The sequence below is a fragment of the Ranitomeya variabilis genome, chromosome 2, assembly GCF_051348905.1.
Source record: "Ranitomeya variabilis isolate aRanVar5 chromosome 2, aRanVar5.hap1, whole genome shotgun sequence".
In the NCBI taxonomy this organism is placed as follows: domain Eukaryota; kingdom Metazoa; phylum Chordata; class Amphibia; order Anura; family Dendrobatidae; genus Ranitomeya; species Ranitomeya variabilis.
Genome location: NC_135233.1, coordinates 588,097,458 through 588,116,635, shown reverse-complemented (window position 1 = coordinate 588,116,635; position 19,178 = coordinate 588,097,458). Strand labels below are relative to the sequence as shown.

General features: G+C 40.9%; 1 protein-coding gene across 1 annotated transcript in view; it reads left to right on the top strand.

Annotated features, from left to right (window-relative positions):
- Window positions 1-19,178, top strand: part of CDH8 (cadherin 8) — a 521,626-nt gene that overhangs the window by 341,041 nt on the left and 161,407 nt on the right. The window contains exon 6 of the mRNA XM_077288387.1: window positions 17,283-17,470. Within this exon, the coding sequence (XP_077144502.1) occupies window positions 17,283-17,470 (188 nt within the window). The remainder of the gene's footprint in view (window positions 1-17,282; window positions 17,471-19,178) is intronic.

The window sequence follows — 19,178 nt, the reverse complement described above, 5'->3', positions numbered from 1 at the left end:
CCATTGTCTTTGGGGTCTGTTGGAGATTGATGCATAATGTTCTCCGACATGTCATAGACGCTGGAATCAAGCTCCTTTAGACCATGGCAATTCAGAAGCCTATTACCAGCATCAATAGGGATCTCAGCGGTTGGACGGCCAACGATCAGCAGCTTCTCACTTATCCTTTCCACATGTGAATAACTGTAACAAAAAGTATGCTAAATTATACATTTGTTTTGTATCAGTATTTTTTTCCGTAGAATAAAAAGATTACACAGGGTGAGACAAAAATTAGGAGTCAAGTTGAGATTGTATACATATGTTGATAGACCCAAAATACTTTTGGACTCAAATGAGGATTTTTAGAATTTATTCAGCAACACTTCACAATCCTCGGATTGGCCATTGGCACTCCTGACCCAAGCAGGGCATCTGCATAGAAATACACGCTGCCATGCTCTGGTCAGAAAAGCCGACGGACAGTCCAAGCATTGCTATGTGACCATCGTCAGTGATATATGGCCATCTGACTGCGCCCTTACGGTTTGTTCGCATTGACTGATGGCAAATGTTTGCTGATAGATGGTTATTTAATACCTTGCTAAGACCGGCCAACTGCATTTTCAATACACACAGAAAGATTGGTAATAGACCATTATGTGCACATACACTGTCATTGCTTTCTGCAGCACATGTCCTGTGGATGGTGATCTGCCGAGAGTAATTATTTTTCTTTGAGAATTTTCACCCAATGAATAAGCATTTTTTTCATTGGAAGAACGACTGGAAGCTTGTTTTTACTGGCGTTCCTACAAATGCTGGCTTAAAAATAATCAACCAGCGTAAATGCAACATTATACTCATTGATGATTAATCACTAGTGAAAAGTGAGCGAGCTCGAATAAGGTGTCATACGAGCATGCTCGTGTGCTAATAAAGTATCTTCAGTGTGTTCAAATACTATGTTCAAGTCACCATGGCCAGATGTCTCTCGGCTATTCAACAGCTGCAACACATGCCGGGATTAACTAACAAATAGGCAATCCATGCATTTGTTGCGGCTGTTGAACAGCCGTGAGACATGCCGAGGTAGGGACTCTAATATAGTATTCGAGCACTTTGAAGATACTCTATTAGCACAGAAGCATGCTCGGATAACACCTTATCTGAGCATGCTCGCTCATCACTATTTACAAAAACCTATATGTTCAAGCCACCATGGCGGCATGTCTCGTCGCTATTCAACAGCCGCAACACATGCTGGGATTAACTAACAAATAGGCAATCCATGAATGTGTTGCAGCTGTCAAACAGCCGCAAGACACGCCGGCATGGGGACTTGAATATAGTATTCGAGCACACCGAAGATACTCTATTAGCACACAAGCATGCTCGGATAACATCTTATCGCTCATCACTATTTACAAAAGCCTATATCGTTTTTATAGCAGTTCCCATTCTTGGGGTGTAGAGAAACAGTATTGTAATAGTAATCTACTAAAAAAAAATCTTAATTTACTATTTGCCTATTTACCAACCAAAATCATTTTCGAAAAACAAAGAATAGAAAATGTACAATACAAGTAACAAAAACATGTCATTTATAATAATAAACTAATGATCTCTAGCTCAAATTCTTTTCTTCCCACCAGGACTCCAATCTGTATCTTGCTGGGTCGGGTTAAAATGGTTCTGTTTCCAGCATAGATTGTCTTCAATATTTTGTTCACAAAGAAAATAACGAGGATTGATTTTTGGAAGAAGGACATATATTCTACCCTCGCTACATAAATCCATTGCACATAAATATTTCTTCTTGCATTTTGCATCAAAATTTGTGCCCTACAGTGATAGTCTGAAAACAACAGGACACAAGGAAAATACATTACAGTCTGTGGAATTCCACTGAGAAAAACACAAATGCTGGTAAATGTACTTTAATAGTGGTGCATTTATTTTCCTCTAGCATCTGTGGCATCCCTGACAGCCAGTTAGGGTATAATGACAATAGGTATAAAGCTGAGAAGTCTAAAGTGAGTCACTGTATATCCAAAACAACAATTTGTTTCAATATGTAGTGAATAGGATATACTATAGGAAATAGTCTTACTTGAGATAAACTGATCAAGTAAAATCTGAATTTGCTTGTTTGCGTGCTTTTTCCTGGAAAATTCAATTTGCTTTCTCCGCAAATTTAATGCCTCTTATTATGCACAATAAACGTAGATTTAAAAAATTAAAAAACAGATCCTTAAGCTCATCTTATCTTATACCTTTTCGGACCCTCCATTTCTCACCATCACCCCTCCTCTCTTTGCAACATCTTCAGAACGCCAATGCTTGCTCTGAAATCTCAATTTTCTTGTGCGGGTTCCGGACTTCTGGCTTTGATGAGGCCTGGCAGGGATCTGCCCATGTGTTCTCATAAGTCTCGGCACACGCCTTGATGTCATAGTACCATGACTTTTCGCTCACTTGTGTAGAATCCTCCCAGGTATTCAACAAAGCTTGAAGATCCTCTTCTACATGAGAGGCCAGGGATTTTAGCGCAAAAAGAGGAGATCTATAGATGCAGCAAAAACCAGACTTGTAACACAGAGAGGATGGAGAGGTGAGTTTAAGAATTTTTTTAACATTTTCATGGCCTTTTAAACTATCGAAAAATGGTAGCCATTTGCCACAATTTGGCTGAATTATTATTAGACATTGATTACAAAAATTCAGCAGTTTGGCAAAATCAAATTTTTGCAAAATTAAGTAGAATTCAATTCCACTCAAATTTATTCGCTCATCTTTAGGGCGCAGTCAGACGGCCATATAAAATAAAAAAAATAGAAAAAATAGCAGCATCCAATCCAGGTGAAGAAAAAATGAAGAAATACTTTATTCTGCCATCATCCAACGTTTCGACCAAAATTGGTCTTTATCAAGTTTTGATCGAAACGTTGTATGATGGCAGAATAAATTGTTTCTTCATTTTTTCTTCACGTGGATTGGATGCTGCTCTTTTTTTTGTGAGTATTTGTCAGATTAGGTCAGTGGACTTTGAGCTTGCATCCCGAAACCGTCTGATGTGCTGTCGGCAGTTGCTTCTTTTATATTGGCCATATAAAATCAGTCATATATTGGAATGCAGTGAACTGATTGGCCAGCAGCTCTCTTGACCTTAGCCTGACAGCTTCATGTATTTCTATGCTGCTGTCACAGGTCAGGAGAGCCGCCTGCCAATCTGTGCACTGCGTTCCGATCTCAGATCAATTTATACAGTCGTCTGACTGCACCCTTGGTTTTTGCCCTCTCTTATACTTAAAAGTGCATCTAATAAACTAAGGACTCAAAGAAAAGCGTTACACCTTCAAGAGTGACCAGGTGTTACGTTATGATCGTCTGCATTAAGGAATGGGGGCCTCAAGGTGTCCCTGGATCTGGGACCCTAATTATCCCTGTCCCGGGGTATTCTTAAAGGTAGAGAGGTTTGAGTCTCCCACCTTACCATACTCCTGTTAATTTTGTAAGCTGTCCCCTCCCCCAGGAGGCCTAGGACAGATATGTTAGCGTTTATACACGTAAGACAAGCAGGGTATTAGCAACATACATACAAAAACACTCTCGATGGATAGGAAGGTACAAACTGAATGGGAATTGGATAATGGAGAATGTATACACCCCAAAACAGCAGACAACAATCTCCAGCAGCAACTACAAACTCCAACTTCAGCACACCAACTCCAGCAAGCCAGGAAGCAAAACTTTCACAGGCAGGGATGAGAATATCTGGCCAAGATTTATAGAGTGAGATAACGAACAGGTCAGGAGCAGCTGCGAAATGAAGCTGCATGTCTCTAATGAGCATGCAAAAAGTTGTTAATCTTTTCAGCGCCAAAAGAAACAAAGTCCATTTGGTATGATGAACAAATACACAGGCTAAATGGAAGATCTGAGATTCACAGTACGTATAGATCACCTAACCCCAGATCTCCCAGGAGGATGTCATATACTTGTGACATTAGGAGTGTACAGACTGATCAGTAAAATACTGCTGTTAAGATTACATCTATTGCATGTATAATAACAGGCTCACATTGTGTTTTTCTACTATTCCAGACTCTATCAAAAGTTTCTGCCTGAATCCCCCCAAAATTGGGATTCCGACATGCCACCAATGTATCCATGCACTTCACTTAGATAATCAGAGTTCAAAACATGAAACTTTGCACTACAAATGACCTTCTTTTTTACATTGGCCATTTTTTTAGCAGAGCACAATAGCAAAATGCTCCCGGGTCTCCATTAGGGGCGTAGCTATAAGCGTACATTCACTCCCAGGCTACAAAGCCTAAAGATGTCCAAAGGACACTTTGTAGTTTGAGGTCTTGTTATAGGTTTTGAACTAGGATCCTATGTCTCCATTATCTAGGAACCTTCTTAACCCTCCTCAGAATGATTAACTGCATTGTCTCACTATTAATTTCTAAAACATAGTTTGACTGCAGTTCACAGGATTGCCATTGGGTGACTATGCAAAGGAACATATAGCATAAATATCCCCCAACAGAGTGTCACAAAAATCATGTTGGGTTGTTTCATTACTGGTCACTTCATGTTTCTTATATTGGGAACATCAAGCCAAAAGGAAATGGTAAGGAAGGGTAGATCTATAGTGACTAGATTTCTGTTTGTCAATAAAATGATAATATTTATTCCGAATTCTTCAGATTCTGAACAGTTAAGCGATATGTCTAAGAATATAGAACACCAAATGAAATCTGTTTTCTCCCAATTTTCATCTGCTATTTCTAAAAATAAAGATATAATAAAGAAAAAAATTTAATATATTTAATTAAATGAAATAGATCAGGGAAGCAGAGATGGGATTGCTCACACCCCTACAAACATTTCTCCGATTACATGCCATAGAATAGAATTCATCAGCTTGTTGATTCTGCCAGCAATGTGAATTTATGATTAAATTGTGAGTCTACGCTCCCCTCTCGGGTTTTAAAAATCAAAAAAAGATGAACTTGTTCTCTTCTTACAAGCTCTCAAGAAAATCGTTTTATAGCCATTTCACAAGAAATTGTAGTGTTTACCTAAAAACGCATTGAACATTCCTATTAAGTAGCCCTGATCCGCTGGGGCTATTTTAATCCATTAGTTTGCAAGATACATTACCCAGATATTTCTATGGAGTAAATTGCGCACTATCTTCAGAAACTGTGTAAAATCCTTGTATGATTTCAAATTAGTTTATCCCAAAAGAGAATAAACAAAATGTATACAAAGCGAGATGCAGTGAAGTGTAAATTAGTCTCAGAGCTCTGCATGATGTCGTTTCGATTATAGGAGGATAAAACTGGCATTACTGATATCTAGAAGTAATAATAAACAACAATATAAAAATATATATAATATGCATAACAATAATTGTGAAAAAAACAATATAAAAATATGTATAAAATGTAGAATAATAATTGTGAAAAAAAACAACAATATAAAAAATATATAAAATGTATAATAATAATTGTGAAAAAAACAATATAAAAATGATATATACAATGTATAATAATTGTGCAAAAAACAACAATATAAAAAATTATAATAATAGTTGTGAATAAAACAACATGCCCTTGGGCATGCTCAGAAGAAGAAAAGCAGGATTTAGTCCCAGGGATGCCTGCTCGTCGCTGATCAGTGCTGGTTACAATGGCTGAGCCTGGAAGGACAGCAGTAACACTGGGACCGACGTCTCTGCTGAGCAGGCTCCACTGCGGCTGGAGGAGAATAGGAGACCGCAGCAGCGGCAGGAACTCGACACCTAACACTATCAGTGTGTAATATACTCACTTTGAGGATTTGGCTTATTTGAGAGGTTGCATGAACGCAAGTATACAATTAAAGAGAAGCTACTTGGCACGAGACTGCAAATTAGAATTGCCTTGAGATGAGTGTTACAACTGGCAAGAAGAGTCAAATCCTGACAGTGTGAATATTACACACTGTAAAACTGAGTTCACACAACAGTGCGTTCTCTCATCCAAGAAAATTAGTCCGATTATGCTAATCACACTCTGATCAGACTCCATCTAGTCTGAAAAAAATTGGTCCAAACCCATAGTGCCCTGATTTACTTATTTTTGTCTGCCTTTTCCAAACCCAAAAGTGTAATTAATAGAGGGGAGGGGAGGGAAGGAGTGAAAAACAAAATCACATTATTCTTCCCTACCATAGACCCTCACCTGACTCTTTATACTGCTGGCCACTAGGGTTGAGCGACTTTTATTTTTATAGGATCGGGTCGGGTTTCACGAAACCCAACTTTCTCAAAAGTCGGGTCGAGTGAAATCGGCCGATCCTATAAAAAAGTCGGGGTCGGCTGAAACACGAAACCCAATGCAGTGCAATGGGATACTATGGTTCCCAGGGTCTGAAGGAGAGGAAACTCTCCTTCAGGCCCTGGGATCCATATTAATGTGTAAAATAAAGAATCAAAATAAAAAATATTGATATACTCACCCTCGGACGCGCCCTGGTACTAATCGGCAGGCTTCCTTCCTAAGAATGAGCGCGTGAATGACCTGCGGTGACGTCGCGGCTTGTGATTGGTCGCGAGCGGTCACATGGACAAGCCGCGACGTCATCTAAGGTCCTTCACGTGCTCATTCCTAGGAAGGAAGGCTGCCGGAAAGAAGCAGGGCGCGTCCGAGGGTGAGTATATTCCTATTAGGTATATACTCACCCTCGGACGCGCCCTGCTTCTTTCCGGCAGCCTTCCTTCCTAAGAATGAGCGCGTGAAGGACCTTAGATGACGTCGCGGCTTGTCCATGTAACCGCTCGCGACCAATCACAAGCTGCGACGTCACCGCAGGTCATTCACGTGCTCATTCTTAGGAAGGAAGCCTGCCGATTAGTACCAGGGCACGTCCACGGGTGAGTATATCAATATTTTTTATTTTGATTCTTTATTTTACACTTAAATATGGATTCCGATACCGATTCCCGATATCGCAAACATATCGGAACTCGGTATCGGAATTCCGATACCAGATTCAGAAGATCGCCAACCTCATGGCCGACCCCACACAGGGGTCGGGTCGGGTTTCATGAAACCCGACTTTGCCAAAAGTCGGCGACTTCTGAAAATGGCCAACCCATTTCGCTCAACCCTACTGGCCACCACTTTTTCTCAAAAATCTCAAAATTCTTGGTTTCACCATAATCCAAAATTTGGGAGACATTCATAAGGAATTTGATTTGTGCTAAACAGATTTGGTCATTTCTAGCCCCAACCCTGGTGGCTAACCTACAGGCGGTGGGAAAGGGGGCAGAAAAGTGCCAAACTGCACAACCAGACTGCATAGATTTGTGCAAGAGCAAATCGGAACAGGATTAACGGAACAACCAGAAACCTTTTATTTAGCTGAAACAATCAAAATATTTATGAATTTGCATCCAAGATTTCAGCAAGTTTCTTTTATGTTAATCCAAGAATAATAAGATTGGATATGCATAAGTAGCTATTATCTAAGCAAAGGTGAAATAGGTGAAGGCATCTGGCAGCTGCATTCTATATTGATTATCCTTGCCAAGGAAATGAAGAAAAAACAGCAAGCCTGGTGCAGTAAATCTACATCTGGACTGAATAATGGAAGCGTGGAAAACAGATATTTACATTTAGTCTTTCACTTATGATTAGTATATTCCAAGCAAGTGTAAGAACTGTCTTGAAAGCCCTTATAGTGGAAGAGATTGTTTTCAAATTTTTAAATATTTTCTATTGCTAATGAATTTTTACTAGTATGAAATATTATTTTGGAGAACATGAACATTTTTAAGTAAAGAAAACACAAGACAAGTCTTTAAAATGATTACTATTTTATGAAATTAAACAGTTTTTTCTCATCTTCATAAATGGGTAGTGCTTGGAAATAAAATCAATTTTGCAATTTACAGCTTATTAAAATCTTCAACAGTTCTTGAGATAGTAACACTTTTGTTTACAGCTCATTGCCTTGGAGACCGACCATCGATGGTAGCAGTGGCATATCCAGGGGGGGCAGCCGGGGCATGTGCCCCGGGTGCAGCCGACAGGGTGGCGCCAGCGGGCCACCTGATGATGTGGCGGGTCAAGGTGGCTCCTCGTCGAGTCATACCCAGGGGTCGGCAAGGGAGGGGGAGCGGGGGCTGTATAATTATACTCACCTGCTCCTGGCGCGGTCACTGCAGGTCACTGGCTCCCTGGCGCCCCAGTACCAAGGTACCGCTCATTACAGTAATGAATGTGCGGCTCCACCTTCCATAGGGGTGGAGACGCATATTCATTACTGTAATGAGCAGTAACGGTGACCGCTCAGTACAGGAAGAAGCTTCCGGCGCCGGGGAAGCAGGGACTGCCCCCGCGCTTGGAGCAGGTGAGTATACGGGGAGGGGAGCACTGCACGATATTCAACTGCTCCTTGTTCCAGCCGCCGCTCCATCTTCAGCATCTTCTGCAGTGATGCTGAGGTCATAGGGCGCGGTGACATGGTAAGTGCGTGCCCTCTGCCTGAACGTCAGTGCAGAAGACGCTGAAGATGGAGTGGCGCTGGAACGAAGTCAGGTGAATATTGAAAGTGCCGGGGGCCTGAGCGACGGAGAGGTGAGTATGTAATTTTTTTTTTATCGCAGCAACAGCAAATGGGGCAAGTGTCTGTATGGAGCATCTTATGGGGCCATAACATTTGTGCAGCACTATATGGGGCAAGTGTCTGAATGGAGCATCTTATGGGGCCATAATGTTTGTGCAGTGCTATATGGGGCAAGTGTCTGTATAGAGCATCTTATGGGGCCATAACGTTTGTGCAGCACTATATGGGGCAAGTGTCTGTATGGAGTATCTTATGAGGCCATAACGTTTGTGCAGCACTATATGGGGCAAGTGTCTGTATAGAGCATCTTATGGGGTCATAATCAACGTTTCTGAAGCACTATATTGGGCAAATGTGTCTCTGGAGCATCTTATGGGGCCATTATTAACATTTGTGCAGGTTTATATGGGGCTCCTGATTCAATATGGATATTCAAAAACACTTAACCTACTGATGTCTCAATTAATTTTACTTTTATTGGTATCTATTTTAACATTATGGGGATTCAGGAATGTACCTTGGCTTGGTCATACAGTTTCAATAGAGTTAAGGTTCAAATGGGGGAGGTTTGGGGGGGCGCCAAACTGGTCCTTTGCCCCGGGTGCAGGAAAGGCTAGATACACCTCTGGATGGTAGACAACTGAACATGCGTAGTGCTTACAAGCTGTTTTCTATAAAACTTGTAAACACTTTTTTAAGCTAGCCCATATCACTGAATCATGCTGTTGCTTCCTAAACCTGGCCAGTTTTATCACAGTACTTCACTGAAGTGGTGATTGGTCTTGTAGACAACAAGTTGAAAACAAAAGAAATGTGTTAATATCTCAAAAACGGCTGTAAATTTTAACAAGCAGTAAATTACGAAAGTGATTGTTTTTACAAGCACTATCTAAAAATAACCAGCTACAAAGAAGGAAATAATCCTTTAATGGCATATTGTTACTCAAGGATAATTTAGCACTTTTTGGTCTTTCGAAGCCCAATGAATATCAATCCTACTGATTGACAGAATGAATTAGAAGGGCTAATAAAATATTAGTATGGCTGTATGCCTTCTATTGATTTTGCCATGCTTTTTAAGGAAGCAAAACTGTAAAGTGAACAGAGCACACAAGACGAGAGGGTGATGGAGGAGAAAATAAAGGCAAGAGTATGTGCTCACCTCAGTGAGTTGTGTAAGGCAAAACTCCTGAACAAAATATCTGCTGGGGAATACAATACTCCAGAACCTTTGACCAGAATGAACAATGAACAATATTTTGGGCTGCCAAAATAAAGATCTTTTTGCCAAATATTGATTAAGCATTTTTAATTACACAACGCATTTCGACGCCAAACTGGTGCTTTTTTCAAGTGTAAGACCAATTGTACTTGGTTTTTACGCGTGAAAAAGATGCCAATCCGGTGTCGAAATGTGTTGCGGATTAAAAAACACTTAATCAATATTTGGCAAAAGGATCCTCCTTATGGTGGCACACCCCAAAATATTGTGCATTGTCCATTCTGGTCAAGTTTTTGGGAGGCATTGTTAATTATGGATTATAATATGAGAGCACCCCTTGAAAGCATGGCATGCTCAGATACCGCAAGCTTCATCCTAACAGCTAGAAGAGAATAGTCATCCATGCTCTTTTTTTTTAGAATTAGTATTCTGCCCATATATTGCAAACCTGGATTACCTATATCATTTATGGTGGATCTCTTTACACAGCTCAGTGATTTATTTTACTAAATTAATTGATTGTATTGTCCTGTAGCCTACAATCTTGTCTCTGATTACACCAAAAACAGAAACGCATGAGCAGCGTCAAAGGGGGCCAATACTTTCTGTTGAATTCTTTAATTTTAAGAACTAGTGGTGACTACAGATCACAGATTTCTCTACTGTGATCCATTGTGATCAGTAGACCAGTTGTACCAGTAGCTATGATAAGGCTCTGTATATTTAAATCTCCTGGGATACACATACTGCTGCTTAAGATCCTAGTTTGAAAAGCCATTAGACCCACTTAAAACATCTCAAACATTAATGCTACTAAGTTTATTGATTTTAATTGCCCTTATCTTAGATTAAACTCACAGATTAAAAAAAAAAAACAGGAATGTATGACCAGAGGTCCTTTATGATCATTTTAACCATTAGCTATGATATTGTTGAATATAGAACCCTTAGGTAGACATACCACTGGCTGAGGACCTAGGTTTCATAAAGTTTAGACTCATTTATATTATCTCAGGGATTCATGTGATTAAGTTTATTGATTTTAATGTTCCTTATCTTAGAATGAGGTCACAGATTTCCAAATACTGAAACGTATGATCATTGACAAAGGGGGCTAACACTTTCTATAGAAGTCTTTCATTCTAATCTTTAGCAGTGACCAGTGGTCATTTTGTGATCAGTAGACAATTTTGACCAGTAGCTATGATATTGGGTTGACATACCACTGGTTGAGGAACAAGGTTTCGTAGGGTTGAGACCCACTCACAATGTCTCAGAGATTTCTGTGACTAAGTTTAATGATTTTCATGACCCTTATCTTAGATAGAGGTTTGAGATTTCCAAAAATAGAAACATAAGAGCAGTGTCAAAGGGGTTAACACTTTTTATAGAAATCCTTCGTTCTAAGCATTAGTGGTGACCAAAGGTCCTTTTGTGATCAGTAGATCATTTTGACCAGTAGCTAAAAACTTTGTAGAAAAAATCCAGCTCACCACAGTAGAATCCAGTGGCCGTTTTAGCAGCAAACAAGCAGTACCAAAGAGTGAAAGGTATCCAGCATCATTAATATATAACATGGTTAAAATTATAGTGTATAAAACCATTAGTTTAGAAAAAAGGTACCGTATATACTCGAGTATAAGCCGAGATTTTCAGCCCAAATTTTTGGGCTGAAAGTGCCCCTCTCGGCTTATACTCGAGTCACGGTCGGCAGTGGGGTCGGCGGGTGAGGGGGTGAGGGCGCTGAGGCATACTTACCTAGTCCCGGCGATCCTGACGCTCCCCCTGCCTGTCACACTGTCTTCGGGTGCCGCAGCTCTTTCCCTGTTCAGCGGTCACGTGGGACCGCTCATTAGAGAAATGATTATGGACTCCACTCCCATAGGGGTGGAGCCGCATATTCATTTCTCTAATCAGTGGTGCCGGTGACCGCTGACAGAGGAAGAGCTGCGGCATCCGAAGACAGTGTGACAGGCAGGGGGAGCGTCAGGAGCGCCGGGACTAGGTGAGTATTTTATATTCACCTGTCCACGTTCCACCCGCCGGGCGCCGCTCTGTCTTCGCGTCCTCTTGTTCTGACTGTGCAGGTCAGAGGGCGCGATGACGCATATAGTGTGCGTGCTGCCCTCTGCCTGATCAGTCAGTGCGGAGAGACGCCGGGACGGGACGCTGAGGAGCTGCAAGCAAGAGAGGTGAGTATGTGTTGTTTTTTTTTTATTGCAGCAGCAGCGTTATATATGGCACAGATTTATGTGGAGTATGTATGGGGCAACGGTGCAGAGCACTATATATGGCACAGATTTATATGGCACATCTATGGGGCCACGGTGCAGAGCACTATATATGGCACAGATTTATATGGCACATCTATGGGGCAACGGTGCAGAGCATTATATATGGCACAGATTTATATGGCACATTTATGGGGCAACGGTGCAGAGCACTATATATGGCACAGATTTATATGGCACATCTATGGGGCAACAATTAACAGTGCAGAGCATATATGGCACAGCTTTATAAGGAGCATCTATGGGGCCATAATGAACGGTGCAGAGCATTCTATATGGCACAGCTATATATGGAGCATCTATGGGGCAATAATCAACGGTATGGAGCATTATATATGGCACAGCTTTATATGGAACCTCCTTTGGGGCAATAATGAACGGTATGGAGCATCTATTTTTATTTTTGAAATTCACCGGTAGCTGCTGTATTTTCCACCCTAGGCTTATACTCGAGTCAATAAGTTTTCCCAGTTTTTTGTGGCAAAATTAGGGGGGTCGGCTTATACTCGGGTCGGCTTATACTCGAGTATATACGGTAAGTAACCTGGAAAACTCATGGCCTAACGCATTTCAAACCGACTGGTTCTTAATCATAGTTTAGAAGTTTTGACCAGTAGCTATGATATTGCAAGCAATAAAAATATATATATTCCTTGGATAGGCATACCACTGGTTGAAGACCTAGTTTTCATAGAGTTGAGACCCACTTACCACTTACATTATCTCCAGAAATTTCTGTAACTAATTTTCATGATTTTCATGGCCCTTATCGTAGATTGAAGTCTCAGATTTCCAAAAACAGAAACATATGAGCAGGGTCAACGGGGGCTAACACATTCAATTAAACACTTTCATTTTAGAAATGATGACCTCATACTTCATCTGTGTGTTTTTACTAGCAATCAATTATTTTGACTAGTTTTTCTCTTTAAAGACTTGAATTCATTGCAGAATTTTTACATCTTAGTTGCACCAGCAGAAGAATGAATGAATCGGCAAACGTGAAATTATTCTTTACTTTGCGTTGTAACACATCATTGTAAAAACAGAATAGCACATGCAAATAAGCAGCTATACTGTTCATTGTCCAATTTATTAATAGTGTCTAATGGCTCTAAATTAAAGTTCCCACATCTCTAATTATCTCAGAGGTTTTTTAATATTAGGCATCAATGATCTTCACGCTGGGTTTAGTCTTGTAGATACTTTTACCCATAGAATTGAGTTGCTCACAGTTGGGGGTAGCTGCGCATCTCGTCTTGTGTTCTTAGCGGTCTTAAGAAGCTTGTTGTTTGCACTTTATATCCAGATGTTCTATTATTAGATGGCAAAGTCAAGCCGACTCCTAGTCAACTCTGAAATACAAGTTTTAGGAGAACACTTAATCTTTCTTAATTGGACAAGGCAAAATTTCACGTGGAATATACACCCAATCTTTAATTAGGTTCTGCAGAGAGATTTAGGAGAATTGAGGAGGGGGAGTTGATTGTTCATCAGTGCATTAAAGGTTTTAGGAACATAGGCCATTATTCAGTCATGTGAGGAGCGTGCCAGAGGGCATCGGTGCATGTTTGGTAATTGGATTTTGTCAGAAGAGATCGCATGATTGTAAATACAAAGAAAACACAACTCATGAATGCAACATATTGAACAAACAGGAAAATAACCAAAGAAAAAGAAGAGAAGCCTACATAATCAGCGTAAAGAAGACATAGTGCAACAATTATACATAAGGGTTGATAAAAACTGCAATGGTTAAGAATATACTTAACGGCAATTGTGATTTTATGATAAAGAATTCCCGTAAATGTATAGATCTTGTATTTACCAGCTGCGTAATTAACATACTGATGATAAATCTCACATCGGGCTCCTAGGATGACGAGCTGGGTCATAGTACATCTATATCATAGAACGTACTGATGAGATAGAGGTACTAGAAAGGGCAAAAAAGTGCAATAGGTTCTTATCTGAGTGTAAGACAGTATAGACGTGCATAATCATGCTCACTTGGTCAAGTTGTGTGCTAACAACCATTGAAAAAAGCTTAGGCTGTGTTAGGACTGGCGGAACGCACCAAGTAAAAGGTGAGATAATATAGGTGCGTTCGCAGTCTGGGGTCCACCGTGCAGGTGAGAACCTGCTGCTAGTAAATGGCAGCGTTATATGGCGGTGGATGCGAACCCAGTTACGTCACAGGGCCACGGTACCGCACAAAAAGGGTAAGCAAGGAGTCACCGAACTCAGTCCCAAGACATGGGACTAGAGTCCGTACAGACTACTTGCGCTTGACACCGCTACAGGGTGTAAGAGGTAACAAATAATAATAGCTTGAAGCACAAGAGTGCGAGCTGTGCCATATTGGCAGACACCACTAAATACCCAGACGTGGGTTAGGAAGCGCTCTACTGGTGCGTGGCGCCGCACTGGCGGTCACAGCAATGGACGCTGTTTCGTGTGTAACACGTTGTGAGTCTAGTCGGGCGCTAGATAGCAGCCATACACCTTACGCGAGCAGTCATACAATAGGGATGGGATATTTAAAGGACGACTTGCACTCATCAACAAACACATGTATACATTTGTACACTAGCGCATGGCCGTGCGGTCATGCGAAAATTTTATAGCTGCAGCATGTACAGGACCTTCCTAAAAGGACCAATAGGAAGCTGCCACAGAAGTTCAGCACCCACAGGACCTTCCTGGAGGACCAATGGAATCCGCTGCAGTATCTGAGCATGTGACCCTAGATCTCCAACGGGAGATCTCACCCTGGGCATGCGCAGAAGGGTAAAAGCAGGACTTAGTCCCAAAAGCGTCAGCTCGTCGCTGCCCAGCACTGGCTTTAATGGCAGAAGCTGGGAAAGCCGCAGCAACCCTCAGCACAGAGTGAGACCGAGCAAGACGCTGGGACCGACGTCTCCGCTGAGCAGGCTCCACTGCGGCAGAAGAAGAATGGGAGACCGCAGCAGAAACGGCCCGAGATTCCCCCTGTGCACAAGCGGGAACTCGACCCCTAACAGGCTGCTGCAGGAATTATAAAAAATGGAAATAAATGGGTTAACCTGCAATGTCATCAAAGGATGATGAGAAGACTGGAATCCAAGGTATAAACACCTAAACAAAGGTGCCCTCTCGACCAACAGAGGGCATACCTCTAGGTCAAAGCACAAAAAACCTATAGAGAGTCGTGCTGAGTTGTGGAACAGTGACAGATGTCAATGGGTCTAATAATCCATAATTAATAATGAAGTTGGTTATTGACCAAAACCCCACACCAGAGCAGTAGAGGTATCAGAGACAATCAGTACAAATTTATTAAAGTATCAAATATACATAAGCAAAATACATATATGGACAAACAATGGTGAATGGAAAACTACAGCCGAAGAGGCCAGTATTAAAAGATGGAAAAAATAATACTGGTAAGGAACACATGAAAATCCAAACGTCCCTATTACAGCATCAATACGGCATATGCTCTATGGTCATGGTGGGTAAATGTCAAAAAAAGGTCATATTGTATCTGTATATATTAAAGTATGATAAGCCCACAGATGTAATTAATCAAAAGTTACAGGACTCCCTAAGACGAGGTCCTAATGAATATAAGGACCAAGAGCATAGATGAACATAATCAACAATCCAGGTATCTAGAGGATACATGTTAAAGCACTGATAGTGCTGCATAATTACCTTGGGACATGTTGGTAGTGGGATGCCGGAATGCTGCAAAGAGGGAAAGAGAGCCTTTTTTTTTTTTCTTTTTTTGGGGGGGGAATCCAAGGTATGTGGTTTATTAGTCAACGCGTTTCAAAGTTTCAAACTTCTTCATCAAGACACCATGGTTTGCCCTGATGAAGAAGTTTGAAACTGCGAAACGCGTTGACTAATAAACAGTATACTTTGTATTTCTGTCTTGCCATATTCAGGTGAAAAAATAATAATTTTACACCTAAATCGTTTAATAATTTTACTTGAAGGCACAGGTCTTGGCGATTACAATATAGGTACAGACTCTTAGAAGGTTTAGTATAGGTGCAGAATCTTGGTGGTTGTAATTTATTATAGGCGTAAACTCTTAGTGGTTGCAATATAGGTCCAGAATCTTAGATATAGATTCTTGATGGTTGAAATATAGGAGCAGACACTTAATGGTTACAATATAGATAAATACTCCTAGTGGGTGCCATATAGGTACAGCCTCTGATTGTTTGTAATATGGGTGGCGGTTTGTGGTGATTGCAATATAGGTTGATATTAAGTAGGCACTTCCTTTCGCTAAGTGGTTACAATATTAGTACAGACTCTTTGTGGCTACAATATGCATAAAAATAATACAATCTCTAGGTGAAAACAATATAGATACGGACTTTTGATAGTTACAATATAGGTAAAAACTCTTTGTGATTGCAATATACTGATACAATTTAAGTACAGACTTTCGTGGTTTTAACATAGGCAATGAGCCCCATAGCTGCCACATGGTGTGCTGCTCTTAACGGGAAGTGAGGCCCTTGGCAAATGCCTAGTTTGCCTTCCCCTAATCCCGTCCTTGAGGCTCTTGATAGTTATGATGCTCAAACTTTAAACATAAGCAAGCAGTGCAATAGTGGGTCAGCAATATGTACTTGTCAGTCATTTCTTGCTTGCTATGTTCCTCCTGTGGTTATTCTCCATCATGAATAAACTGAAATGATTTCCTACTCAGCAAAACAATCAGCAGTCTTTTCTGGTAATTATGTTTAGTCTCTAAACTTGGCCGCTTGCACTATACATGGCACTGACAATTAGCAGCTCCAGCCCAGCTCGCTTGATCTCAGTACTTTTCGCCCAGCCTGGAATTCCAGCAATATTTAATCTCATCGACTGTCTGCGCTTTCTTCTCCTACTAATACTGTACTGCTATTTTTTCACACTTTCGCCTGGTCCCAGCTCTCCATCTGATTCCATCAGCAGCCTTTTTTCATAGAAAATGTTCCTCTTCTTATCAGAAGTGGTGGAGGGCCATTTAAAGCATTCAATAATTTCACCTCTTATCCAATTTATCTCAATAAGTTAAAACTTATGTTTGAGAAGCTGCATTAATTATAGACAAACCTATTGTGAGGAACTGATTGCATTAACTTTAATTGTAAAGTTTTCTCTCCCTTTTTTGTAAGGTCAGTATCAGTTTGTAATCCCAGAAGACATTGCTATTGGTGATCCAGTTGGAAGAGTGAGGGCAAACGACCGAGACATTGGAGACAATGCTAAATCGTCATTTGACATAATTGATGGTGATGGGAGGGACATGTTTGAAATCACGACAGACTCCCAGACACAGGATGGTGTCCTCCGACTACGAAAGGTAGCGTGTATATTAACATTATTATACGCAGATAAAACATTTATGGTGAATCTCACGAATATATATATATTTTTTTTAATTACTAGTTAAATGTAATAAACTTAATTTACTGTTCAAGGTTTCATGATTTTGGATAATAAAACCCAAAGTTCTAATACATTTAACCTACGTGGGCCAAAATCAGCAACAGGTTCTTTAGGCAGGACAAAAGCAATGGCTCATTAAGCTTGAGGAGTTCATGACGATGTGGATAAGCATGATAGTGATGTGTCCTTTCTTATCGTTCCACTTGGTTTAACATATCCCAAGATCAGTGGTGTAACTAGAGTCTGATGGGCCCTGGTGCAAAACTTGGACTGGGTTCCCCCCCGTGTATTTTGGTAAGATGTATGGGCCCTTGTAGCATTCTAAACGTATGTGTTGATCTCCCCCATCATGTAGTAAAGTCCCTCATCCTAGGTCCCTTCCAGGTACATATGTCCTCCATCCTGGGAACATCACAGTATAAATCCCTCATCTTGGCATAAATGTCCTCCATTCTGAGCCCATTCATGTAAAAATGTCCTCCATCCTGATATATATGTCCCCAATCCTAGGCCCCTTCCTTATATTTAATTCCCCATCTTGGTATATTTGACTTTCATCCTGGGCTCATCCAGTTATATATGTCCCCCACCACAGGCCCCTTTCTGGTATATAAGTTCCCGGTGATGGGCCCATTCTGGTATATATGACCCATATCCTGGTGTATATGTTCCCAATCCTGGGCCCATCCTTCTATATATGTCCCCAGTCCTGGTATATATATCATCCATCCTGTGCCCATTCTGATATATATGTCCCCCATTCTGTTATATATTCCACTCACATTGCTCCATCCCCACAAGAGTGGTGTCCTCTTCTGAAGTTGGCATAGAAGCTGGTAGCTGACTTCAGAGTGCAAGCGACGGGCAGCACATGTCATTACTTCTTATTGCATGCGGATGTCAGCTTCTAGCCTCTGATTGGCTGGCAGCATGTATTGTTATGCAGGACCCAGGAGGTCTCTGCGCCACAGTGCAATTCAGCTGAATATGCGTCCTCCGACACACATCCAGCTGAAATGTGCACTGGCTGCCTTTGGTGGGCCACCTCCGCCTTTGGGCCCAGTGTGCGACTCCCCAAGATGTGAGACACAAAATGAACAGGTTTTCAAAAAACATGATTTTAAGATTTCTCTCTCAATAGATATGTAAACTAGAGGTGGTGCAAGTTGATTTGCAGGATCTGGGCCAGCAACCACGTTGGTAATCTGTGGCCATTGGAAGAGAGCCCTTGAGCTACTTCCTAACTCCATGTCATACGCGACTCTTCTTTTGATGTTGCGCCTGGCTAGCTAATCAAAAGAGTTGTCAGGGATGTTGTCAAGTAAGAATCAGATCCCTTTTGGCAGCAGCAGACTACTAATGTGGCCTCAGGACCAAGTCCTGTGAATCAATTTTCATCATTTCTAATATATAATATATAAATAATAATATTATAATGTATACTGTACTGTATGAAGCCACATAATGGTTGTCGTGTGAGTTGCAGCTTGATATGGGTTTTGCTAGCATATTGTGATAACATAGCGTATTGAATTGAATTGGTATTATTAAAATTTGAGTCTATAAAGATATTTTTGGAAAGGTAAGGGTGAGCACATCTCAACATGTTGTAAAGTCAACAG